Source organism: Pseudorasbora parva, chromosome 13 (genome assembly GCF_024679245.1).
Source record: "Pseudorasbora parva isolate DD20220531a chromosome 13, ASM2467924v1, whole genome shotgun sequence".
Classification (NCBI taxonomy): domain Eukaryota; kingdom Metazoa; phylum Chordata; class Actinopteri; order Cypriniformes; family Gobionidae; genus Pseudorasbora; species Pseudorasbora parva.
Window position 1 is genome coordinate 6,464,897 of NC_090184.1, and position 27,322 is coordinate 6,492,218.

The window sequence follows — 27,322 nt, forward strand, 5'->3', positions numbered from 1 at the left end:
CATATTAACACTTACAGACCATACTATGGGAGCTTTTTTCCCACTACAGAATAAAACAATAAAAAACAAATATTGTGACTTTTCATCTCGCAATTGCGAGTTTATATCACACAATTCTGAGGTCACAATTGCAAGATTTTTTTTAATCTTATTTTTTTATTCTGTGGCAGAAACAAGCGTACATGCAGTACAAAGCGTGACTCTCACAAAGAAATGTGCAGGTCAATTTTCATCTTAAAATGATGTAGAAAATCATTTTGCATCAAGAAAAAAAAAACAATTTAGGATTTCAAATGGTTATAGGCTGAGCACATTCCTTCACCAAATTCTATTAAAAATAAAATCCTGCGCGAATGCAATAGCAAAATATATTCAGTATGCCTGATTACAAAATGGCAGTATACACCGATCTGGCATTACAATATTTCCTAATGTTGTGTTCGCCCCCCTTTTGTTGCCAAACCAACCCGTCGAGGCATAGACTCCACTAGACCTCTGAAGGTGTGCTGTGGTATCTGAACCCAAGATGTTAGCAGCAGATCCTTTAAGTCCTGGTTTCCCAGCAGAACATTGCCCAAAGCATCACACGGCCTTCGCCAGGTTGCCTTCTTCCCGTAGTGCATCCTGGTGCCATGTGTTCCTCAGGTAAGTGACGCACACGCACATGGTCATCCACGTGATGTAAAATAAAATATGATTCATCAGACCAGGCCACCTTCCATTGCTCTGTGGTCCAGTTCTGATCACCTGTCCACTGTTGGTTCTTTTGCTGGTGGACAGGGGTCAGCATGGGTGCCCTGACTGGTCTGTGGCTATGCCGCCCCATACACAATAAACTGATGCACTGTGTATTCTGACACCTTTCTATCAGAACCAACATTTTCTTGAGCAATAAGCTACAGTAGCTCACCTGTGTCGGACCACACGGACCAGCCTTTGTGCATCAATGAGCCTTGGCCGCCCATGACCCTTTGGCCAGTTCTCCACTGTTCCTTCCTTGGAGAACTTTTGATTGATACTGACCACTGCAGACCGGGAACAGCCCACAGGCGCTGCAGTTTTGGAGATGCTCTGACCCAGTCTTCTAGCCGTCACAATTTGACCCTTGTCAAGCTCGCTTAAATCCTTACACTTGCCATTTTTCCTGCTTCTAACACATCAACTTTGAGGACAAAATGTCCACTTGCTGCCTAATATATCCCACCCACTAACAGGTGTCGTGATGAAGAGATAATCAGTGTTATTCACTTGACCTATCAGTGGTCATAATGTTATGCCTGATTGTTGTGTACTGACAGTGAATGCATGGTTGGTTAATGTTGCTTCATTTTCTTTAATCAAAATATTTAACAAAATACCTTTTTTTCCCCATTTGATTTTGGGGTGAATTATTTCCTCGAAAGACTATCCCCAAAAGCCTTATGATTGAGCTAGCATCAATCTTTATGGGTATATCGTACAATATCATAATCCCATTACAACAGTACAAATAAAATAAAAAATCTTACAGCTTTTCACTCCATTTCTAAATCACACATTTTAATTTGTACGTGTTCTCTATCCACCTTCTAACTTACAACACTTGCTTGACTTTATGTAGCTCTTCCCATCAATTCTGCTTAATTTTTAATGTTGGAAATTGTAGATAGGCATCAATAATGCACTGTGGTGACCATTCATAATTGATGATCTGTTATTTTGCAAATTCGATACTTATATGTGGTTTATTTAGAAATCTGCACGGTCATCAAGACGAACAGGAAGTCAAGCTCCATCCTCAATGTGAGCTCGAGACCTTGAAACCATTAGAACATATTGAAATGCCTCTAAAACATGTAGGAGAGCGTATATTTGAAAACACCAGTTATATTACAACAACAACAACAAAAATATATGAATAATTGAAATCATTCAAAATTACAATAGAGTGCTTATCCTAGTGTCTTCCTTTAATTAGCTTTCTCACATAGTGCTAACTACTGTAGTGTAATTGGTATATTTGGGCTTTTATTGTTAATTAAACGGTCAGTCCACAATTCCTGAGTCTACAAGACAAAATTTGACATGAAGCATTTCAAAATGAAAATAACATTTTATGAAATAGATGCACTTGTTAACACTATGTGCAATACATAGGTGAAAATTAGCTATACAATATAAATAAATTGCATCTTTTGTCTGCAATTACACATAGCCTTACTTCTCATCAACTTATCTATGGTTTAGTGTACTTTGAATCCATTAATACATATTTACATACATACATATGATAAAATGCATAAACATGTACCAAGTCTTGTGTGGGAAGGCCGGTCAGGGTGAACAGATCAAGCATACACTATTATGCTGAGGTAACATTTCAGAAATTTGATAAAAACAGATCATTTGAAGCCCACATTTGGCCACAAAACACTATTTCTAACAGGAAATCACATGGGCATTAAAAAACATTAATAATGCTTAGGAGAATGTGCTTTGCTTAGCAAAATGTACAAGTGCTCCACTACTCTAAAAAGCTATGCTAGGAAGCATATTCAAATACAGAGATGCAAAATTGGGTATAGACGTTCTCTTGGACACACAAAATAAAATCCATCTGAAGAACTAGGATATGAGTTAGTTGATCTTGAGCATAAAGCGTAGCCATCCTTAGCTTGCAAGAACAAATATTGAGCAACTTGAGGCTTGAGGTGAACACGTGGCTTGAGGTGAACTGATTCAAAGTTCAGGTGGAAGGCATTTCAGAAATGTCTAAAACCTTTTAAAACCCAAAAATGTTTCCTCTAAAAAACATGATTCTCATCACTTGCCTACCTGGATTTCACATACCCCAGTCAAACAGTAGCCAAGTCCTGAAACGACTCAAATCTAGTGTCTTGAAATGATTCGGTGGGTAACAACAACAATCAGATATCCTGAACCTGAGATTTAAAAGAGCTTTAGGTAAATCCACAAAGGCAAACAGGTGTGAAATGATATCATATGATGAAAAGAGCTGCTGAAATGGAGGAGACAAATTCAACAGCCTGAGAGAGAGAGAGAGAGAGAGAGAGAGAGAGAGAGAGAGAGAGAGAGAGAGAGAGAGAGAGAGAGAGAGAGAGAGAGAGAGAGAGAGAGAGAGAGAGAGAGAGAGAGAGAGAGACTTCAGATCAAATAATCAACCCTGGGGACCTGCATATTCAGCACTATTCCGCAGAGACTTGACATCTAACATCCTCTTTTCCCAACTGACATTCACGGACATCAATGGAGAAAGAGCAATTTTTAGGTGATCGACATGACCGGGTTCATTTAAAATAGCACCATCCCACCAATCTTCCACATGCTGAGGTACGTTTTTGGTACAAATGAACATTTTACAACAGTTTTAACAGTTTTTCCCATAGCCAACAATGTAAGAGTAACATCTACCCAGCAACGGGGCACCTAAAGACTGCTAAAAAGGACAATTCTTTCAGGTTCAACTCAAAATTGCATCGCTTCACAGACAACGGACCTTAGTAGACGCAATATTTAATGTGAATGAAAACGAGACTGTGAGGGACAATTGTACAGTTTATTTAATAGGTTTTACTGTCTAAATATTTTTTAAATGTACTCACCCTCAAGTCTTTTCAAACATTTCTTTCTTCTGTGAGACACAAAAGAACATTTTAGAGATTTGTTACCCATGAAATAAAAGTTGTTGTTTTGGATCCCATTGACTTTCATTATATGATCAGAACCATTCTTCCAAATTGCTTATTTTGTGCTTTACAGAAGAAAGAACGTCATATACACTCACCTAAAGGATTATTAGGAACACCTGTTCAATTTCTCATTAATGCAATTATCTAATCAACCAATCACATGGCAGTTGCTTCAATGAATTTAGGGGTGTGGTCCTGGTCAAGACAATCTCCTGAACTCCAAACTGAATGTCAGAATGGGAAAGAAAGGTGATTTAAGCAATTTTGAGCGTGGCATTGTTGTTGGTGTCAGACGGGCCGGTCTGAGTAATCTGCTCAGTTACTGGGATTTTCACGCACAACCATTTCTAGGGTTTACAAAGAATGGTGTGAAAAGGGAAAAACATCCAGTATGCGGCAGTCCTGTGGGCGAAAATGCCTTGTTGATGCTAGAGGTCAGAGGAGAATGGGCCGACTGATTCAAGCTGATAGAAGAGCAACTTTGACTGAAATAACCACTCATTACAACCGAGGTATGCAGCAAAGCGTTTGTTAAGCTACAACATGCACAACCTTGAGTCGGATGGGCTACAACAGCAGAAGACTCCACCGGGCACCACACATCTCCACTACAAATAGGAAAAAGAGGCTACAATTTACACAAGCTCACCAAAATTGGATAGAGGAAGACTGGAAAAATGTTTCCTGGTCTGACGAGTCTCGATTTCCATTGAGACATTCAGATGGTAGAGTCAGAATTTGTCGTAAACAGAATGAGAACATGGATCCATCATGCCTTGTTTCACTGTGCAGGCTGGTGGTGGTGGTGTAATGGTGTGGGGGATGTTTTCTTGACACACTTTAGGCCCCTTAGTGCCAATTGGGCATCATTTAAATGCCACGGCCTACCTGAGCATTGTTTCTGACCATGTCCATCCCTTTATGACCACCATGTACCCATCCTCTGATGGCTACTTCCAGCAGGATAATGCACCATGTCACAAAGCTCGAATCATTTCAAACTGGTTTCTTGAACATGACAATGAGTTCACTGTACTAAAATGGCCCCCACAGTCACCAGATCTCAACCCAATAGAGCATCTTTGGGATGTGGTGGAACGGGAGCTTCGTGCCCTGGATGTGCATCCCACAAATCTCCATCAACTGCAAGATGCTATCCTATCAATATGGGCCAACATTTCTAAAGAATGCTTTCAGCACCTTGTTGAATCAATGACATGTAGAATTAAGGCAGTTCTGAAGGCGAAAGAGGGTCAAACACAATATCAGTATGGTGTTCCTAATAATCCTTTAGGAGACTGTAAGTTTGGAATGATATGGATGTGGGTTTGTTAGTTGAACTACCTCTGTAAGGTCATAGGTCATGTCTATTTTTAAGATTTTAGGAGTCTACCCTGACTAAAGTCCATTTCATACTATGACATTTGTTACAAAAACAACTATTAATTGGGATATTTGGGTCATGGGCTGCAAGGAAAGAGCCTGAGAAAGAGGAAAAAGGCTAGGATGTGTTAGAAGAAAACAGCCTTGGGACTTTGGGACACAAGAGTGTCCACCAATTCTTGTGATCATGGCTAATTTTTTCAGGATTGGCAAAGCACAGACTGAGCATTACGAGGATAGAAGCCTATTAATCAGGAACTTGGAAAAGATGTGTGCTTAAACTAAGGACAACTGAGCCGAATTTTGAATTTTCCACCATTCTGTTTTTATACAAAAACAATTAACAGCCATCAGACATGGGCCACGTTTTGTTTATTAGTCTTTTAATATGATAACCGACCGTTTCTGGAAAACCTCCTGGAGAGTGATATCATCGGGCAGGGAACCTTCTGGACTAGTGGCCAGGAAAAAGCAAGTTATTACAAATGCTGGTGCCATCACATCCACATTTCCTTTTAGCTGTACCACATGCATCTCTATGACATACAGTGTTATGTCCTCAAGTAACGACAAATAAACCGGCCCACAATGGCCAACGAGACAACAATGCCAGTAATGTCAAGAAGAGACAGAAGGTTGTTTCCCCACAGTGCAGCGGTAAATCTCACGTTTCAAGGTCGGACAACCTGCGAGGAACCCCGTCCTGAATGCCCTGCTCCACTCATTTCTCACTTCCTCTATCCCACAGTTGCACAGATGACTGGTTTGGTTAACTGCTTGGCTCTCCTGCAGGAGTTCCTCAGTGTATTTGTGTTTTTCAAACGCACTCTTGGCTCATGAAAGATGAAAAAGGTGTGGGGGGGTTCCAGTAGCTGATCAACCACACCCACCCTCCCATACAATAATCCCTTTCGATTCCGCCCCTATATTGGTATCCAGAAACTGAATACATTCCACCCCCCTCCCCCCTCCACATCTTGCCCCGATTGTAATAATTAAAAATAGGTAAAAACAAGGTCTACTGCGGAATGGCTTTACTCCTCACAGTCAGTAGGGGATGCCAGAACCCCTGTGAACTACTGAGGTGCGGTTGGCGTTCTTGCGGCTGGTCCGTCGAGTCTGGGTGTTCTTGGCGGCCGGGGGGCTCCGAGCGATGGGTGAGGCCCTCTCCCTGGGGCCCTTTCGCTTCCCCCTAGGCCCTGCACGGCCCCTCCCGGCCACTAGGGGTCACTTTTTACGGGAGTGAAGTGTGTCCTGAAACTTGGTGCTGGTGTAACGCACATGGAAGCCCTTCTTATTAATGGTGTCGTCTGAGCGGAATTTGATGACGATGGAGTCGCCAGCGGAATAGATCTCCTCTGGAGGCTGGAAACACAAAAGAGGCAGATGTCAACATTTGAGCACACTGAATAGAACTACATAAAACATACCTCATCATTAGCAAATACTTTAAAATGCCAATCAACAAGATTGTTTTTAGAACCAGAAAAACAATGAGCTGGAACTTCAATTCAGGTTGTCTGGGCACTGCCTACCAAGTACTGGCTCTGACAAAGTAGTATAATTTTCTAACTTTTAACCTGAAATCTTAATTTTTAGTGCAAAAAAGTAAACTAATGACTGGAATACACTACATGACTGTTACACAGATTTATGCGTCTCTGTGTGACCTGAGGCGGCTAGCAGACGGTCAGATTAGGCAGTCTGTCTGCTTCTTGACCTGGGCCCTAGTTACTCAAATTTCAACTCTAAGACTACGTGCCATATTACTAGAGAGAAGAGCAGCACCACTCCAGGAGGAATGAATACCTAAGTCAGGTCTTCCCCAAAAACGTTTCCAATTGTCTATTGGTGCTTTTCCATTGTGTACAGTACTTAGTACCTGGTACTTTTTTTGGTACCACCTCGGTTGATGTTCCAAGCCAGCTGTACTTATACTAATATGTGATGTGTAAATTAGGGGTGACCCCTAATAGTCGAAGATTCGATGCATCGATATGCAGGACCGGATTCGACCACTGATCTCATGGTCGAATCTTCACGGGTGTTATGAAACGAGGATCATACCATTTTGGCAATATGGGGGTGCTCAATATTAGTGTTATAAAGATGTGTCGCGGCGTGGAGCGATCGCCCTTTTAAGGGCACTGAGCTTCGCACCAGACGCGCCGTGCCTTTAAAATCCGAACACATACACCGACGGCGGCATTCGACGCCTGTCCGCGGTGATTAAATGTATATCAAATCGTGAATGTATATACTGATTTCACCCTGTGCTACAAGATACACTCATCCTGCAGCTCTTCTCTCAGAAGTCGATTCAAAATTGAGCTCACGCGTGTATATAATGTTTACGTCTGCCTGGTGTGAGATCCTGAGACACGGCGCTGAGCTTCAGTCCGGTGTGCGAATCCCTTTAGGCACAATCGGCTTAAGAACGTGCATATAAACGCACTCAAAGTGTTCTTTTCCTCTCTAGGCAGGTATTCTTTTCAGTTTATTTATCAAAATGTTCTTTTATATATTTGTGTGATGTTCTATGTTTCGATCGCGGCTTTTAAATGTAATGAGAGAACGGTTAATTTACAAATGTGTAAAAGTAGCCTTTTGATCACTTTATTAAAAGTTGTTGCTGTGTGCCGTGTGTAAAGTAAAATAAAAATAGTCTTAGCCTCCTGCTGACTAGTGTCCTACCCTTCCCAATCCGTTTATACCGTTTATTTTTTTCCGGTCTATGGTTTACACACACACAGATGATTCGACTATCGGTCGACCACAGAGAGATTCGAAAATTCTGATCTGAATGTGTAAATCCTTAGTCGGGGACACCCCTAGTGTAAATGCTGCAGATCACTGATTGGTCAGAGAGAATTGTCACTATCAGCTGCGTTGGATTTACGATTATGTCACGGCAGTAGAGGTGGTGAAACTATAACGATTATTCTATAAATCACACCCAGTTTGAAGTGCTACTATCTGCTAGAGCATGTGAGCGGAGCGGGGAGCGGTAATATTTCCTCCAGAGCGGTGAGTGCCTTTCTGAAGATTCCGCTCAACTCGCTCAGTCCGCTCAACCCAGAACGCCCTTTGGTGATTTGCTAGTTCAAAAATCTGTGAAATAGCTAAGCAATAGTTGAGCAATAGGTTATGGAGTTCAAATATTGTTTTAACAAAGTTGCAAGCCTTATACATAAATGCACAGTAAAAATCAAAGTTAAGAACGAGCAGGGAGAAGAAATATAAAGAGGGTGTGGAGAGATTGTGAGACTTAGCAAAAATTCTTATTGGAATCTAAAGCGGCACATTTCCAGAAAGCACGAGGATGTGCTACGCAAACATGGTAGCGCAGCAAAAGGTAAGCTATAGCCTACCATTCATTAATAAATGAATACATAAATCGTACGGTAGGTTGTGTTGTACGGAGCCCTGCTCTCATGACATCTAGACAAAAATATCATGGCCATTGGACACAAATTAAAATTTCATTCCCATGAATTAAGAATTCGTTCTCTCTTTTCTAAACTTCTTAATTCGTTGTCCCTGGTTAAGTAAATCGTGGCCACGTTTAAATAATTTGTTCTCTTATTTTAATAAAACGACAACGGATTATACAATGTGGCCACGATCTAATTAAAATAGGGAAACTAATTATTAAAATATGCTGACGGGCTGTAACGAATTGTTAATTCGTTATGCAATCATCATATCAGTGTAACTAAAAATAGCCAACACATAATATGAATTGAACAAAATTGTAGCTCATGTTTTGTTTTTAAGTTAGACAGAGGTTATTAAACCATTTTATTAAATTAAAAAATAATTATTTACAAATTATTTTAAATAAAAATCTGACCTTCATAATTGGATAGGTCTATAATTTAGATGTAGGCAACATTAAATGTCACATTTGTTCTTTACAGAAAAAAACAATCAATCAAAGGGAGATTAAGAATGAATTTCCTCTCCTGCGTCCCAGATTCATTAATTCCAATGCAAAACTCACTGAGCAACACTGATGATCTAATTCTCAATCGCTCCTCAAAGGTTTTATCATCGAGTCTGCAGCGTTCTGCTCTGAAACACTAAAGAGTCTCTCAACAGGTGCCGATGAAGCTGCTATGGCAAGATGAACACGTATATGAATTTCTTTGAATATTTCTTGAATTTCAATTAATCTATAGACCATTTCAGAATGTTTGTACACAATGGGCACCAGGATACTTCTGGGTTGCAGAACGCGAGCGGCTTCTACTGACAAACTGAAGAGATCAGCCGGCTACTGTAAACAGTAACATAACAGTTGTGTTTGGGGTTGCGCCGTCAGATATACAGCAAAAGGTGTAGGATTGTATCGATTTCCTTCAGAAAAAAGTAAAATATCCAGCAAAGCCTGTGGGTGAGGAGGCTAAAGCGAGTGGACGTCGTCAAAAGAGGCGCTACAGAGAAGTATTCTCAAAACGGTCCATCGACAAAATCACAGCAGAGCATAATTATCTTCAGCTGGGGAAATTCGAGACTAATATTAGTAATATTTAGATCTCTTTGAAAGATCGAACTCATTGCCAGTCACTGCCTGAAGTAAAAGTAGGAAGAGACCGAACTTCTAGTGTCATGTAGGCTACTGATCGAATGTCAATGGAAGAAATAGGAAAAGCAAAGCATATTTGTCGGCTGATGGATGATTGATGCGTGAACCACACTGGCTTCATCATCACCGCGAGTTTAGTTTGAGTGAATGCCTAACGTTAGCGGAGGAGCGCTAGTCTACAGAACGCTATCCTTTTGACCATCAGAAGCTTAAGTCTGTGCCATCTGATCCGACTCAGAGCAACAGAAAACGATCATAGCCTTTTGAGTTAGATAACAGGGAAATAGACCATCTATGATAGCCTAACATATTGTAAGTCAAACAGCAACAGTCACTAAAATAACTACTCAATGTAGGCTGAGGCTCATTTAAAAATGATGGTATTAGACTAGCGCTACATCTACTGGAGCAAGGTTAGGCATTTCATATATTGCTATCTCCTGAATTAGTCAATCAGTCCCTCAATAATCATGTTAACTATGTCTGAATCCCAAGCAATTTACTAGCGTTGCCATAGGAACGCTTCGGCTTTTCCCACCCGGACGATCGTTTATTACTGTTGTGACGTCATGGTGAATTGTCCTATAAATATTCTCCTTTAATTCACATTCGAATTGTAATTCTACATCCTGTTTTGACATCAATTCAAATTCAAGAATTTAATTTGAATTTAGTAGTCGTTCTCAATTCAATTCTGAATTGTGCACAAGCCTGGTCTGACATCTACTCTTCGAGTTCATACACCTTTTTAAATGTTATTTTTAGTGAGCTCGGATTTTAATTTGAGTTGCTTAACAACATGCTATCATCAGAATATTTTGGAACCAAGAGTTCCAGTTTAATATTTTCTGGGTTGTTTGTATGGCACTCGCAAAGTATGTTTGTGAGGATGCTTCTTAAGCCCAAAATACATTTCAGTTTTGTTGCAAATGCTTAGAATATGCGAACATTCGAACACCAATTCAAGTATACTCCATTTGATCACAGGCACTCAACACATTGCGCAGACAATGGAAAACTTTGTAGTCTGCATATTTCCCTCCAAAAGCTCTGACTGATAAACATGTTTTGTTCTTGTTTAAACTAGAGTTGTGTGGGCTACAAGTGCTTGTCAGTGCAAGTATCTGTTGTTGTTGCCGTCAAGAGTAGTTTGATGTTGTTGTTCCAAAACTAGATTGAGTCTTCCTCTGTTTATTTTTCGACTGTGAAACAACGAGCTGGGAAAGTGTTGCCACCTCAGGGTCAAACTTATTTGGGCAGAGCGAAATTCAAGGTGCATGTGTGTGAACGTAAGGCAAGGGTGAACAAACTCTGCTGTCCTGCAGTTTAGCTCCTACTTGCCTCAACACAGCTGCCGGTGAGTTTCTAGTATGCCTAGTAAGACCTTGATTAGCTGGTTCATGTGTGTTTAACTGGGGTTAGGGTTAGAACTCTGCAGGACAATGGCTCACCAGGAGCAGGATTGGACACCCCTGGCTTACGAAGTTCACATGCTTTGAAAAAATCAAGTATGTGTGCACTATGTTGATGATGAAACTTATATCATGCGCATGTACCTTAGTGAACAGTGGATAGGGAGACTACTCACTAGGGCTTAAACCTCAAAAGATTGTATACAATTTGTTAGATGTTAAGAGTTTGAGTGTGCGATTCTTCTCTGAGCAAGCCTAATGGATTATTGGGCTGTGACAGCCTAATGTGCAGCACACTTAAGCTCACGTTGCTCGAGGGACATATTCCCTGCTGTTAGTAAATTGTCAGTTGCTTTGGATTAAAAGCATGTGCTAAATGGCAAGTTACCAAAACGTGATTGAGACAAATGCGCAGTTTAACATCCTCTCGGTTCAAGTCAAACAAATCTCACAGTCGATAAGCAGGTTGCGCTTAATGCCAGCGGCAGTATCAGAATATCATCTGATATACCTTGTCTAAAGACCGCATCAGCCCTTTTCATAATTTCTCATTGAACCAAAGTAAATGTAATAATGCTGTTCTGTGACCTATGGAGCTGATCTCATTCACATATTAAGACTTCTTATTATTCCTGAGATTTTGTATGCAACATACAGCTCTTATTAACTTCTCCCGAACTAGAAATGAAGAAAAACCCTGACAAACTCTTTCAAAGATCAGTCTTTATCCTATAAGGCAGTGGTTCTCAAGTGCTGGGTTCTGTCATACAAACGGGTCACAGGTCTATTGTAATAAGGTCATGGACAGCAGGGTAAATCGGAACGGTAAGGGCCAGTGAACAAAATGTAAAATGGCTCAAACCAATCAAGCATAACCAAGTCATTAGAGTGAGAAAGGGCAAAGAAATGAGCTTCTGCATACAGCTGGATTCATTAGAAATTTGGATTTTTTTATTTAATTAAAAAGCTTCCATATGGAAAATTTGCATTTAGAAGGAATAACTCACCCCCAAATTTAAGTTGTCATAATTTACTCACCCTCATGCATTCTAAACGCATAAGCCTTGTGTTCATCTTTGAAACACAAATGAAGATATTTTTAATGAAACCTGAGAGATTTCTGCCCCCCCATTAAAAGTTTCAAACTTTGATGATTCAAGACATTGTAAAATAAATCTATATGAACCCAAAGGTTTAATCCGATGAACAGATTTAACCTAAGCATTTATGCAAGTATAAAAACGCACAACCAAAGACCATCGACTATGTAAACTGAAGCTCAAACTACTAGTGAGATGAGCAAGAACCAAAGGCGCTCGTTCTCACGTTTCACACGAGCACATTTAAGCTTCTGCAAGACAGAATGGGGTTTGTTCGACCGCTTCCGTTAAGCATATTTGATTTATGTTCTATGTTTGTGCATTGATCAAAATGTGAATACAAGCCTACATTAAATGTGTTCATAATATAAAGTGATCATTAACTCCTGACATGAAATGTAGAAGCATTTTGATTTTTGTAGATTGTATGGTCACTCTTTAGTTTAGGGTCCAATTCTAACTATTAACTAACTATTGACTACATTATTTCCTCAATAAACTCCTAATCACTGCTATTAATAGTTAGTAAGGAAGTTGTCAAGTTTAGTTATGGGGTAAGATGACCGCACCGGTTTTGTCCTAACCAGAAGGAAGTAATAGCGGATGTGAACACTAGGTGAGATTCGTCTGATATGAGGTAAAAAAACAAAAAACAAATACTGTTGGGTTTCTCACAGAAACCGATCGCTTTGTCTTAAGACATCAAAGTGTCGTCACGAGCAGCAGGGTTTTTGTGAATGTTGTCTAAGCATGTTTTTTTTTTTTTACTCTCTTTGAGTTGTTACCTATTCACATGCATTATGACTGGAGGATTGCAACGGTTGGAGTTAAAAATCTTGAAATGTGTTGTACTGAAGAAACAAACACACCTACATCTTGGATGCCATGGGGGTAAGCAGATAAACATCACATTTTCATTTTGGGTGAACTATCCCTTTAAGGGATGTAGAATATGATCATGCAAAATAAGGCATTAATATGAGCTTTATGAGTACCAATAAGCTCAGCACTATGGGTGACCGGGCTTTCTGTTCTGCCGCTCCTCGGATGAAATGCCCTACCTGGCCATCTGAGGGCACCTCAAGACTTTTAAAAAAGGACTTAAAACATTTCTTTTTGGGAGAGCTTATGTCTTTTAGCTATTAAATCTATTAGTATTTTCCCATTTTTAAATGATCTTAACTGCAGCACTTTGAGATTTGTTCCAAATGTGAACTGCAATACAAATAAAATGTATTATTATTAATGTATTATTATTATTATTAAACAGCCAATATCCTAGTAGTATGCATGCTAATAATAAGCAACTAGTTAATAGTGTGAATTGGACTCTAAACTAAAGTGTTACCAATATTATGTAGTAAATCTAGATATGGTCTTTACCCCAGATCCACAGTAGCGGCCTAGTCTGGGCGATTTGGTGTCTGCTCCATCAAACAGCTCCATGTAATCATAGCCACAGTCGGCCTCCTCCTCGATTTCGAAGGTCTGGAAGATGAGCTCCACTCCATAGCCCTTCTCTGCTGCGATCACCCACTGACAGTCTGATGCCCCGGGGTAGTTATTATCACCAAACTGGGCATGAGAGTAGAGGTCTTTAGTTTTCACCTCCGCTTTCAGACCGCCTCCACACTCTGGAGAAGAGAGGAAAATGAACATGTGAGGTAATTCACTGGCAAGTCGGACTTTAGTGCTTACATATCACTGTATATCAATAGTTTTGTGACCTGTGGCTGTGATAAGCATCCAGTGATATAAACAGCGCTGTAGCATAGTGCTCTAATATTCCCAATCTTTTTTTGTCAGCCAAACTTTTTGACTTAAAATATTAGTTAAGGCGGTAACTTATTTTAAGGTTCAGTTATTAATTATTAACTAGTTGCTTATTAGCATGCATATTACTAGGATATTGGCTATTTATTAGAACTTATAAAGCACATATTAATCCCTTATTCGGCATGACCTTATTCTACATCCCTTAATCCTACCCAATACTTAAACTGAAATGCTACAAAAACTACATTACTAACTATTAAAAAGCAGTAAATTAGTTTATTGAGGCAAAAGTCATAGTTAATAGTGAATATGTGTTCCCCATACTAAAGTGTTACCGTTAAGGCCAGTTCACACCAAGGAAATTATTTATAAAATAAATATAAACGTTTTAAAAATCATTCTATATTTAAAATATATTGTCAGTCCAGTCCACTCCACACCACAACTGTAATGATAACGGCACAGAGAAACTGATGAATGATAAAAACATTCACAGCCAATCAGAATCCACCTGACTTTATAGAGCACAAGCATTTAAAGCAGCCAATGACAAAACTGCAGTGTGCATATAATAAACAAAACTTTCCTGTGCGCGGACGCTAATATAGTTACAGTTACCATTCTTTGTGTGAACGGGCCCTTTACACTTGAGAAATTAAGATACTATTTCAATAATTTAACAAGACATTTGCTTGTTGATGATTTTCTAATGTTGGGAAATGGCCAAATTACATACATATAAAGAAAGTATTTCATCTTTTTAGCAAGAGTTTTACTTTGAAAATAATTAATTATATTTTTTACATATAGTTGAATTAATTATGAATAAATATTCATTTTTTTATTAATCTCCTGCACTTCTCTCACAAACCAACAGGGCCTTGTGAATCCAGTTTGGAAAAGTCTGAAATAACATAAAACAGGTCTAGCTCTAAAACATGATGTATGAATATATAAAAAAATGTTTTAAACGAAGCATAAATTGAAAATTTGAACGTTACATAATGTGTTAAAAATTATTCAAACCATGAAATGTCCAGAGAGTAATAATAAAAAAATATATATTATCAACAATCATATCAATAATTACAAGATGCAGCATTTATGGTAAGATCTTTAGTTTAATCACTTAAAAATATTAGTAATAAATGTTCTATGGCTAAATAAATGGCTGATGGCTGATTTCTTAAATGGGAATATTATTAGAAAATATGAATTATCAAATACTGCATCTTAATTCTTTTCCAGGCCACATTTTTGATAATTTTCATAAAAGTTCCATGATGTCCAGAATATTTTGTTGTATTAATATCTATAAATTACCCAGTATAAGTATAAGCACTCTTCTGTGGGTGGTAGGGCTTTTAGTGTTATTGGCCCTAAGCTATGGAATAAGCCTTCCGGAATTCCTCTCCAGACATTTAAGTCCCAACTTAAACTCATCTGTTCTCTAAGCTCAGTAAATAATTATTTTTCTCTCTACTTATCTGCCTTCAAGTAATCTCACACTTTTTCATTTTATGTTATACGACTACTTTATTAAATGTAAGGTTGTCTTTGGTTCAATAACTTCTTATGGGAAGTTGTGAACTATCTGTAGTTGTTTGTTGTCTCTACCCGCTTGATTATTTGTAATAATGAGCAAGCTGACTGTTATTTTGATTGTCAATTGATTGAACTCTTGTACTACATTGTAAAGCGATAGCTTCTTGAAAGTCGCTATAAAAAATAAACATAATATTCTTATTAAATATGCAATATATCATTAAGAGAAAATAAAAGAATAGAACCTCAGCTTTTAAACAAACAAAAAAAAAACTTCATTTTAGCATTCCTTTTTTTTAATCAACACTTAAATATGGGGATGTTTAATAAAAAAAGCAACATTTCCTGCAAAAACTGAGAAAATAGCGTTTTCTCCAAAACTATGTCTGGATCAGATTAAGAACAATGACCAAACACAGATGAGTAGATGGAGTCCATCAACACCCCCAAAGCTTCACAGTCTTATACACGTATAGGTCTCTGCATAGTAAAAGGAGTTTGTAGATCAGGGGGCGAGGCCATAAACAGAGGGGCGTTTTTCACTGCGTTACCTGATTTGCCCACGTCACAATGTGAGTAGGGTTTAGGGGTGGGGTCGAGTGAAGGGGATCATTTTCATTGCATGATTTATAAACACCCATCAGTTTCAGAGACCCCTAACTCGTCCAATAGCTCGTCTTGACATTTCATTCAGTAACATTAGGCAGTTTTGATTTATATGCTGTTTAATGTTGATGATCGTGTTCTTTTACAAATGCATCTGCTTACATGTTATCGCTTGTTCCTGCTTTGTCTTCGCATGTGTTTTGATCAGGAGATTCTGTACTCTATTAGAAGATGTGTAATAGCAGCCCTACAGTATAAGAGTAAAAACAAGGAAAGACAAGACATTTCCATCAATGGCGGGAAAGAATTAAGCAATTCTTAATACTTTCATGGCCATTGATGGAAATTTCTAGCCTAGAAATCTACACGCACCCTAGCGGCAGCAAATCTAATCTGCCGCGAGTGTCGTCTAGCAACTCTCAATACACTTCTGAGCTGTAAAAGCCAAACTCTGGTCAGGCCAATCACATCGTGTATAGAGTCGGTGGACGCGGCTTAACATAATGACGGCAGAGTTTCGCTTGCGTACTTCAAGTAAACATAGGAGCTGGTGAACGGCGGTCTTTCAAATCAGCTTTGACCGCGACTCTGGAAGACTTGGAGTTAAGCTTTTCTCTGAGAAAAGAACAAAGAACGGCACTGAAGTCATTCCTAAAAAGGGAAGATGTGTTCGGAGTTTTGCCGACCGGATACAGGGAAAGTTTAACCTTCACATGTTTAATAGCTTCAACTAGCTCCGCTTCACGTTGCTCTGGTTGGTTGTAGCGCTATCCTATCGCGTGCAGAGGGAGTTTGAAAGACAACCGTTTATCCCGCCCCTCGGATTGAGCTGTCTATGGTGAGTTTCCAGACCAAACATCTTGATGTGGGTCTGGCTTGTCAGGCTAGGAAATTTCAGGCAATGCATTTTGATCACCATTATATTCTAGAGGGCACTATTACACATCTTCTGAAAGAGTACAGAATATGGTGGCGGAGGCTGGCAACTTTTAGACACTGTGTCTTTTATTGAAAGACAAAAAAAAAAAAAAACACTGGTGGGGAATGATTTAAAAAGCAATTTGCCTTTATCCCATGTGGTTTAGTGATTTTACCACAGTCTGCTGTTAGGAATGACACAAAGCACAGCAGAGTGTCTTAAAGTTTGATTATTTAAGGTTGTATTAAAAGACTACTAGTCTCTTATAGATTCCAAAATTGTAATGATCTTAACAGATTATAATGATGTATAACACTTGCCTGAATGTTAAAAAAATCAACAGTTATTTGAGTCTCTTTGGCACTGATAAGAAAAAAATTGAGGCCGTTGTGCAGACATGATCATCGACCTCTAGGGGTTGATGTACATTTAATTTATATAGATATGCTCACCTGCAGTATGGGAAGCCTCAAAGCCTTTCTTCTGCACCGAGTTATCAGAGAAGAAGCGGAGGAACATCTTGTTTCCGGTGGATACGATTGGTTGAGGTTTCTTGGTGCCGCAGTATCGCCCGAGGCTTGGTGCTTTCCCATCCCGTCCGTCGTAGATCTCAATGTGGTCATAAGCACATTCCAGATGAGGCTCCATGTCGATTTCATTGAAAGCCTGGAACATACGGATAAAGTCAACGTGTGAACGGCAGCATTACTGAACAGGGAAACATCAGGTTTTCAAGAATTACACAGCTGCTTGGTACAAGACTTCCGTAATCGGGTGCAGTCTAGAGCATGTTTACATAAAAACCAATGGAAAAGCAGCATGCATACTGTGCAAAGGACCATTCAGAGTTTTAAGACGCAAAATGCAGGGTAGCGAATAGACAAATAAAGCAAGGTCTAGAGATGTTTTTATTAAAAGTTGAACCTGTTTTAACTAGCAAAAGATTTGAAACACAAGCGTAATTGTCACAAATGCTTGTGAAGGGCATGTTTACAAAAAAACTAAGGAAAAGCAGTGCAGTGGAGTGCATTTGTAGAGGAGTGTGTGAGAAACAAGGCAGTGTAAGGGGAAGAAACTAAGGTCTAGAGATGTTTTAAATAATGCACTTCTTTTATCTTCACTGCTGTGATTTTAGGATGGTGTGTCATTGTGCGAGACGCTGCAATAGACACGAGACACAAGCGCAGCGGTCAAACGCGTGTTTTTGAGTTTAAAAACATGAGAGTCAGGGGTGTACAGTCCATGTAAGCTGTCAACACTCTGCATACCCAAGCCATTACAGAGAAAATTAGTTCAGGGACTGGAAAATAAAATATTAACATCATTATAAATTACCTTGTCATTTGAGGTGTAACAAAGCTTACATAATAAATCGTTGGGAATATGTATGTAACTGTCCGTGAATTATTTATTTGCCAAATTTTCTGCAAATCTGTGGGAGGGTTAGTGAGTGGATCCACAAGGGTTTTGCCGTCTATGTTCTATTATTATAAATCGTCATTATTGTTCCAGATTTGCATTTGTTTGTTGGCATGCTGGTGTTTTCATGCGCAAGAAAAGCTGTGTGCAAATTGCTCGCCAAAGCAAAAAAAAAAAGCTGTTGCTTCCAGATCTCGATTACTGAAAATCGGATTGTATGCAATGCGAAACTAACTTGAATAAATCAAAAAGTGCATTCACACTGTGCCATAATTATGAGATTCCAGCTTGTAAAAATTGTCACATAGATCTCCTACTTGTGACCACTGCAGATTTATTTGCTTGAGCAAACTAATTAAAATGTTCCATTTGTTTTCCTCATATTTGACAAATCTTGCACCTGTGTGTGTGTGTGTGTGTGTGTGTGTGTGTGTGTGTGTGTGTGTGTGTGTGTGTGTGTATCAGTATCTCTTGGGAAGACACTACCACCTAATGTCTATTCCTGGCAGCAGCCCTTTATTTCGACCCCGTCCTTGATATGAACTTGGTGGAGAAATCGATTCAGTAGCTCAGAGAGCAGGAATCTAAGTCCATTTAAAAAACAAACAGAATCAAGCAACCCAATCAAATATCAGGTTTCCCCATCACATATTTTAGCAGTCATCATAAATTATGTATCATTCAAAAGCACTCAAAAAACACTCGAAATTCCTCTTATGAAAACAGTTTGGAAACTGGACATAGCTTTAAATACTCATAGTTTCAATACTTTAAAACCTTTTATCATCCTCCTCCCCCTAGTGGCAGTCTCATGTTTCAAATTTTACAAAATGAACTGCAATACTTTATAATCAAATCTTTTTTTCTGTGACAGTATCTCTTTTTTTTTTGACACACACAAAAAAGATTTTATACCTGGCTACTCTTTTGTGATAAAAAAAAGATACTGTCACAGAAATGATTTTGTGACAGGAGAGCGCCCAAACAAGATCTCACAGGAACCTCCATTTTTGTAAAATCAACTTCAAATATAGAACACCACTTGGATTGCACAACTTGGGCAATTTTGGAGTCCAAATTATTTAGTAAAACATTTTTTTTTTCCTTCAGTACATTTGCCTTACAGTAAATGTAAACTTCTTTAACTTTTCTTACACTTTAATTTTTTTAAAGTGCTTCTGCAATAAAGTGCAGACCAACCTTAGGTCTGTATTTGCAAAGCACTCACAAATAACAAAAATTTGAGTTAAAGGGATAGTTCATCCAAAAATGTCAAATCTTTCAACGATTTACTCACCCTCAAGTTGTGCCAAACCTGTATGATTTGACGGCATCCACTGACTTTTATAGTATTTCTTCCCCACTATGGAAGTCAATGGCTACGGTCAACTTTCTGGTTACCAACATTCTTCAAAATGTTTGACTTTTGTGTTCAGCAGAAGAAAGAAACTCATACAGGTTTGGAACAACATGAGGATGGGTAAATGATGACAGAATGTTCATTTTTGGGTGTATTATCCCTTTAAATGGGTCATATAATGGTACATGCACTTTTACAAGCTGATTGTATGAAAATGTGTGTTGGAAGTGCCTGTACACAACCATCCTATAATGATAAAAATAAATGTTCCATAAATCGATAAAATGTTTTTTTTTTTAAATCTCCTTATATGTTTCCCCCTTTTTCAAATCAAGCCGTCTGATCATGTGACGTCATGCGGACGATTGTTGATTAACAGCAGCGTTTCACCTCAGGCCCGCCCTGAGCGAGCTCATCATAGTCCGCCATTGTTGATACGCTGGAGCGGAATGGCGTCTAAGCGATTGTGGTGTTCTGATCTTGGGTGTAATAACGAACACAGCAGTCATTCTGATGGTCCTAAATCCGAACCGCTGAAGACGCAGTGGCTGAGTTTTGTTTTCGAAGGGAATATTACCCCCATCAACGTCAATGCTTTCATGTTTGCGCGAATCATTTCTCACCAGACTGCTTTATAAACGAGGGTCAGTTTAAAGCAGGTTTGGCTAAGAAGCTGCTCCTGAAAAACGCATCGGTACCAACTATTCGTGTTCCTGCTGCACCTCCAGAAGAAGTGAGTGTAGTTTAAATCCCTTCACGCTTTACGATGAATGCGGCTGAAGTTTACAGGGTAAGTTACATCACGGCATGCTTTCTATGTATGCCATTCTCAATATAATTCATAATCCCACGTTTATAATGAACGCTTATGGTTAGTGTTATTACAAACTGTGTATGCTGGTGATAAAGTTAACGCGGTCACGCTACACTAAGCGTACTTTTGTAAATGGTTTATAATGTGTTATAAATGTGTCTGCTACTGTAAAAAAAAAAGTGTCGTAACAGTTATTACACTGCATAGATAACTTTACGCATCGCTGGCAAGCCAACATTTACCGATATAAAGTTTTTATTGGCATTAGCTGTAACCTCAATCTGTCAATGAACTAACGTATACATCTGTAAACACACAGCATTCATATCTCACTACGCTTACGTTACCCTGCCAGTACATACAAAGATAGATCAATGTGACATTACGTTAACCAACCATTTAGAAAAGTCCTGTTCGGGCCTTAATTGTCGAATTTCGTTGGGGTTGTCATCTTGTTCCGTGTCTGACTCCGGTTCAAATTGATACAGTTGCACAGATCTTTCCTTAGAAACTCCTGTTCAAATTTTTCTCCAGAATATACCCTCAAATGTTGTCAAGGCAACAACTCTACGTGTGTTGTGTCAAAGCGCCCCACAGAACAGAGGGGCGGGGTGAGCAAAGCTCATTATCACTTAAAGCCGTATGCACTGAAATGGCTTGCAGAAAACAGAGCTGTTTTTGACCAGGTAAAATTAGTGTTTTCTTACAATACTAAGGAGAATTTTTAATGAAAGTATATTACAAAGTTTTCATTTAGACACTAAAGAATCATATTAACTTGTACAAAAATGGCATCATATGACCCCTTTAAGAGCTTTTTCACGTCTTTGCTCAAAAAGGGGGGTGACAGTTAACTTAAAGCAGTATTTTGCGGACTGGTGAATGAATTTCATGTACAGATATGGTAGGAAAATGGGCATACATTTGTGTGTCTTTGTGTGTGTCAATGTATCACACCATTTAACTGTTCTGTTTGGTTACATTTGGAAATGGTAATGGGGGGGGGGGGGGGGGCACTGCTGAACGTTACTAACTATTGTAAATATGGATGGAGAGAGATTGTACATACTATTTTGATCCGATGTCCTGGAGTGGTGGACAGGGCCCAGGTGCAGGCCTTCTTGCTGGGGTATTTATCTGGCCAGTTGGGGCTGGTGATGGTCCCACTCACGCTGTTCACAACGTGATCACAACCGGCTGCAAGAGATACCAATAACACGTGACATCCGACACTGTATACACACACAAACAGTCTCATCCTCTTGCTCATCAGATGAGCCACGTTCAAACTTCAAACAGAGATTTGTTGTTGTTTTTGGCACGAAGAGCCTTGCATTTCCTAACCTTCTCAAACACCCTTTCTCAACTATTTTCGTTCTTTTCTCCCAAGCACTGCCACTCTCTTTCTATTTCTGCCCGCAAGAGGAAGGCGTTGTCTAAAAATATCCAGACGCTAGTTAGTGCCAGTGAGCGGCGAACGTTTCGGAGCATTCTTGTGCTAATAGGGAAACTGAAACAACCAGACTGCTGATCGTTTCTCACACAGATAATACGGTGACCCTCCAGACATACAGCATGTCATTCTGCTAGATTTGGAGAAAAACTTGCCAAAACCAATTTCCAATCCTAATCTAGAGTTGTGGTTTATCCTTCATTATAACAATCAGACAGTTTCAGCTCTGATTGGATGAACCCTGGTTATGGACACCTGTGACCACACAGGTCTATATTGAAAGTAAAGGGATAGCTCACTTAAGAATGACAATCCTGTGCACATTTACTTGCCTTGTGTTGCTTAAAGCTCTCATATATCAAAATGCCACTGGATCTTGTGTGCATCATCAATCGATTATGATTGAACATTGAATATGTGTAATAAAGAACAGGATTTGAGAGCTATGACAAAGAGGATGATTTGTATGGGAAAACATTTCCATCTGTTCCTCACAAAGCTATTCAGATGAAGCATATTGAACATGATTATGGTAGTTTTATGGTGCTTATTTGTCCTTTTTAGCACTTGATAGCTGTCCAAGCGGCAACCTCCCGCGATCTCTCTTGAAGCCAATACGGAAGTAATGTAAACTGCAATTCCTTAACTGGCCACTAGGGACAGGCTCCAGAAGGGAGCAGAATCTCATTGAGCCCCATGTTAAAATTCTCAACTTTAAAGCAGAAAAAAACATGTTTACAGCCTGGTACAAATTGTGGTTTTGGCTTATAAGGCTAATTTTGATCTTCATGACAACTCTGAGGGGGGTGAATTTTTTTATAACTCATTCGTTTACGTTATATAAAGCCTTAAGTTTCTGCATAATTAAGGGCGTGGTTACAAGTGGATAGCCATTTATCCGCCGTCTGTAGTTATTGCGTCACCTCAGCTCCGCGCACATCCCGCCTTATTGCCCATTTTCTGTTATCCGGGACTGACACGCTAAGACTCGCTCACAAGATGGCAACGCCCAGCTCGGCCATACTTTAAGCTTCAGAACGGCTTATCGGAATCCTATGGGTGACGTCACGGACACTACGTCCATATTTTTTTACAGTCTATGTAGCTGTCACTGTATAAAGAAGAAAAGCCTGAGCATTCTTCAAAATATCTTCTTTTGTGTTCCAGAGAAATGCCATACAGGTTTGGAACAACATGAGGGTGAGTATTGAACATTGCTGTATATTATCAGATCATTTTATAAAACAATAAGCTATGGGTTTGAGTTTACATGGCCTCTCATGACTTGTTGCATCTGTGTGTATTCACATATAAGATAAGTGTATGTGAGTGTGTGTGTGTGGGCATGTTTTTGTGACATATGAGGATACAAATGTGTATAATGACATTAGGTATGACAGGTATTACAAGGAGAGAGTGAATTATGAGGACATTGGCCATATCCCCACTTTTCAAAATGCTTATAAATCATACAGGATGAGGTTTTTTTTTAGAAAGTAAAAATGCAGAATGTTTCCTGTGATGGGTAGGTTTAGGGGCAGGGGCAGTGTAGGGGGATAGAAAATACGTTTTATACGGTATAAAAACCGTGTGTGTGTGTTTGTGTGTGTGTGTGTGTGTGTGTGGGATTGTTTCACACCTTCCTTGCAGTCATGTTTATTCTCATGAAGTACGAAGCCACTTCTGCACTGACAACTGTAGCTGCCAAATGTGTTCACACACTCATGCTGACATCCGCCGTTCTCCTTAGAGCACTCGTCTTTATCTGAGAAAACAAAACACCAGATCTCAGTAAAACACACTCAGGACTTTTTTGTTCCCTAGGATGATTTTAAAAAAATAATAAGAGGAAAAACATCATTCTACTTTAACAACATATTATTACACTTTTTATTGCAGTTCTATAACAGCTTTATAAACTTTCCTCAATTTTAAAATGTTAAAATGTTAAATTTGCTACAAAATTACTATTCTGGGCTTGTCCCAAACTCAAAGTGTTTAACTTCCCCTCTATAATGAATAAAAAGAGTTCTACTTCACACTTTTTCATAAGAATCGTAAACAATCATCTTTTAAAATACATGTTTATGTGTGATTTGTACAAGGTGACTCAAAGACAGTGCTACTAAGGTAAGTTATTATTGCATACATACACACTTGTATATACACACAGGGCTTGACATTAACGTTTTTGCTCACCAGCCACTGTGGCTAGTGGTTTTCCAAAGTTGACACATTTTTGACATCAATACCATGGGGAAAAACTTTTATATAGATATTTTTAATATTATCTCATAATTTGGCAGCAGGTATATTAGGCTGCTGTCACTTTAAGACGCAAGACCTGACGCACAGATCTATTAGACTGCTATACATGCGTTTTCTTTCTCAACTGTTTACTAGGGGTGACCCCGAATAGTCGAAGATTTGATGCATCGATATGCGGAGCCGGATTCGACCACCGATCTCATGGTCTTCGCAGGTGTTATGAAACGAGGATCATATTATTTTGGCAATCTGGGGGTGCTCAATATTATAAAGATGTGGCGCGGCGCAGCGCTGAGCTTCGTGTCTGCTGTGACCCCTTTAAGTGAGCTGAACTCTTTAAAAGGCGTGACTCATTCAGTGAGTGTACACACAGCGATGGCGGCATTCTGTGCCTGTCTGCCGCAACTAAGGAAATTGTTTAAAATCCTGCCGCACCACAGAGCGCCATTTCAAGGTTTTATATTAAACTTATATTATATTCTCCTCAAATCGTCAATGTACTGATTTCACCCTGTGCTACAAGATACACTCATCGTGCAGCTCTTCGGTCAGAAGTCGATTCAAAATTGAGCTCGCGCGTGTATATAATGTGCGCATCTGGTGGCGGTGGGAGATACCTGAGATTCGGCGCGTCTGGTGTAAACCTATTTTAGGCATAATCGTCTTAAGAACGTGCATGTAAACACACTCAAAGTGTTCTCTTCATCTCTAGGCAGCTATTCTTTTTAGGTTTATTTATCAAAATGTTCTTTTATATATGTCTGTGATGTTCTGTATTTCGATCACAGCTTTAAAATGTTATGGGAAAACGTTTTAAGAATGTTTATCCACCACATTACCTTTTATTTAAAACTCAATAAGAAAGCCACAGTCAGTTCGTCTGTCAGTTGGCATGCAGTTTTGGTCGCTTTATTAAAAGTTGTTGCTGTGTGCAGTGTGTAAAGGAAAATAAAAATAGTTTTACCCTTGTGCTGACTAGTGTCATGCCCCTCCCAAACACACACACACACACATTGTATTACAGTCGACCATAGAGAGATTCGACAATTCTGATTCGAATGTGTAAATCCTTAGTCGGGGACATCCCTACTGTTTAATTCTGTTTGAAATTACTTCAAACAGAACTGACTGTGTTTACATGAATACTTGACAAGACCGGCATTTTGACATAATTTTGCCAACTCTTACACATTTGCCGTGAGACACGCTTTCAGGCTCTGTCTCGCGCTCTCACTCTGCCCAAGTAAATCTCACGCCAAACCTGCTTTTGATATGAAACAAAGTCTAAGCTTTTACATTTTCTCAAGTTTTAATAAGAAATTCAAACAATACATACCATTTTGGCGCACTTAATGTGGCATAACAGTTAAAGCCAGAGCCGTTGAAAAATAGTGCTTTCATCTCACTTGGTTCATGAAGCTCGCAATAGTTCTAAACAAACCAGTGCTGTCAATACATTTGATAGACAACAGCTTGTCTATCACCATACAGGTATTTGCAGCAATTTTTGGTAAACAGTGCAGAATAGTGTGTGCTGATTGTTACGTCAGCCACATTTACAGTATCATTTTATTATGGAGAGTGATGGAGATGCAGCATTGGTAATGTTTTTCTTGTATTTAACCCTCAGGTATTTCTTATTAATTAGTCGCACTCATACTCATTGGTGGTCAAATGTGACCATACACCTTAACTATTTTTCAATTAAAAAAATAAATGTTCTATATGTTAGTTAATATATTGAACTAGATCACTAATTTAGCTATATATTGCACTATTTGTACAATAATTATGTTTATTTGTAAAAATAATTATTTACCTAATATATTTTTCTTGTAATATTTTTATTATTTATATTTATTACAAATTAGTGTAGTAATTAAGGTTAAAATAAAAAATTCCAATGCAAAATTAGTCATTTTGTGGCTGGAAAAAGAATAATTTTCATTTGTAATGCCATGATTTAGGTGCCTTTATGGCTCTTCAGTAGTCATATCTAGTCTAGGATCTCTAAAAAGTATTGCAGATCATAACTGCTTACTTTTTTTTAAGTTTTCCATTTGAATAAATATTTAGACATGATCAATCATCAAACACTAGGTTTCTTTAAATGTGAAATTTTGAGGGGAGGAGAGATTGTGTGTCACTCGCTGTCAGAGAGATGAGAGAGAGAGAAAGAGATATCGTGGGTCTATTCTGAGCAAAATGAGTATTGGAATGTGTTTCAGATATTTCAGTATTAATGTATATATGCATGTTTGTATGTATATATATGTATATATATGTATATATATATATATATATATATATATATATATATATATATATATATATATACACACACGTATTTATGCACATAAAAATGTGCATCAAAATCCACTTTCAATAACAGCTACGGTCAGCACGTATAGCATGCACTCACCTGAGAAGAACTGGGCCTTGAAGCCCTTCTTGGAGACAGTGTTGTCGGATTTAAACTCAATGCGCATGTTGTTGTACTGAGAAGTGATGGCCTCCGGTTTCTCAGCTCCGCAGAATTTCCCATGCAGTCTGGAGTCGGCAGAGAGTCCGCTCCTCACCTCAACAAAGTCATACTTGCACACCTGCACAGGAGAGAGCAAACCTGAGCCTGCAGTTCACCTTTCAACCATTGCTGGTCAACGGCGTCTCTTGAGAATGGTGACCCAAGGGAATGCAAAACGCTTGCTTTTCAGCTGGGTAATATAATAGTGCCATTACCGGTAATTGTTTTTTTTTTGTTTTTTTTGCTTTGTATTAATCATATATTCAAGCATTATTAATCACTTTGGATGAAAGTGTCTGATAAATGTAAAATGTAAAAAAAAGAGAGGGAAAAGGAGTGGGACATGTTTGTTTTGTAAGAAACTGTTTTCTCCATTTAAGTGGCTTCAAATGCTCCAAATAATTAATCGATCACTGCTTTTGATTTAGGTTCACAGCAAATTTCGACAGTAATGGTTCACAAGCTG

At 38.8% G+C, this 27,322-nt stretch overlaps 1 protein-coding gene across 1 annotated transcript in view; it reads right to left on the reverse strand.

Annotated features, from left to right (window-relative positions):
• Positions 1–1,518: 1,518 nt before the first annotated feature.
• Positions 1,519–27,322, reverse strand: part of bmp1a (bone morphogenetic protein 1a) — a 123,836-nt gene continuing 98,032 nt past the window's right edge. The window contains exons 15-20 of the mRNA XM_067413045.1: positions 26,755–26,935; positions 23,704–23,829; positions 21,681–21,808; positions 17,471–17,684; positions 13,556–13,806; positions 1,519–6,437 (exon numbers count right to left, since the gene is read on the reverse strand). Coding sequence (XP_067269146.1) covers positions 6,300–6,437; positions 13,556–13,806; positions 17,471–17,684; positions 21,681–21,808; positions 23,704–23,829; positions 26,755–26,935 — 1,038 coding nt within the window. The 3' untranslated portion in view covers positions 1,519–6,299. The remainder of the gene's footprint in view (positions 6,438–13,555; positions 13,807–17,470; positions 17,685–21,680; positions 21,809–23,703; positions 23,830–26,754; positions 26,936–27,322) is intronic.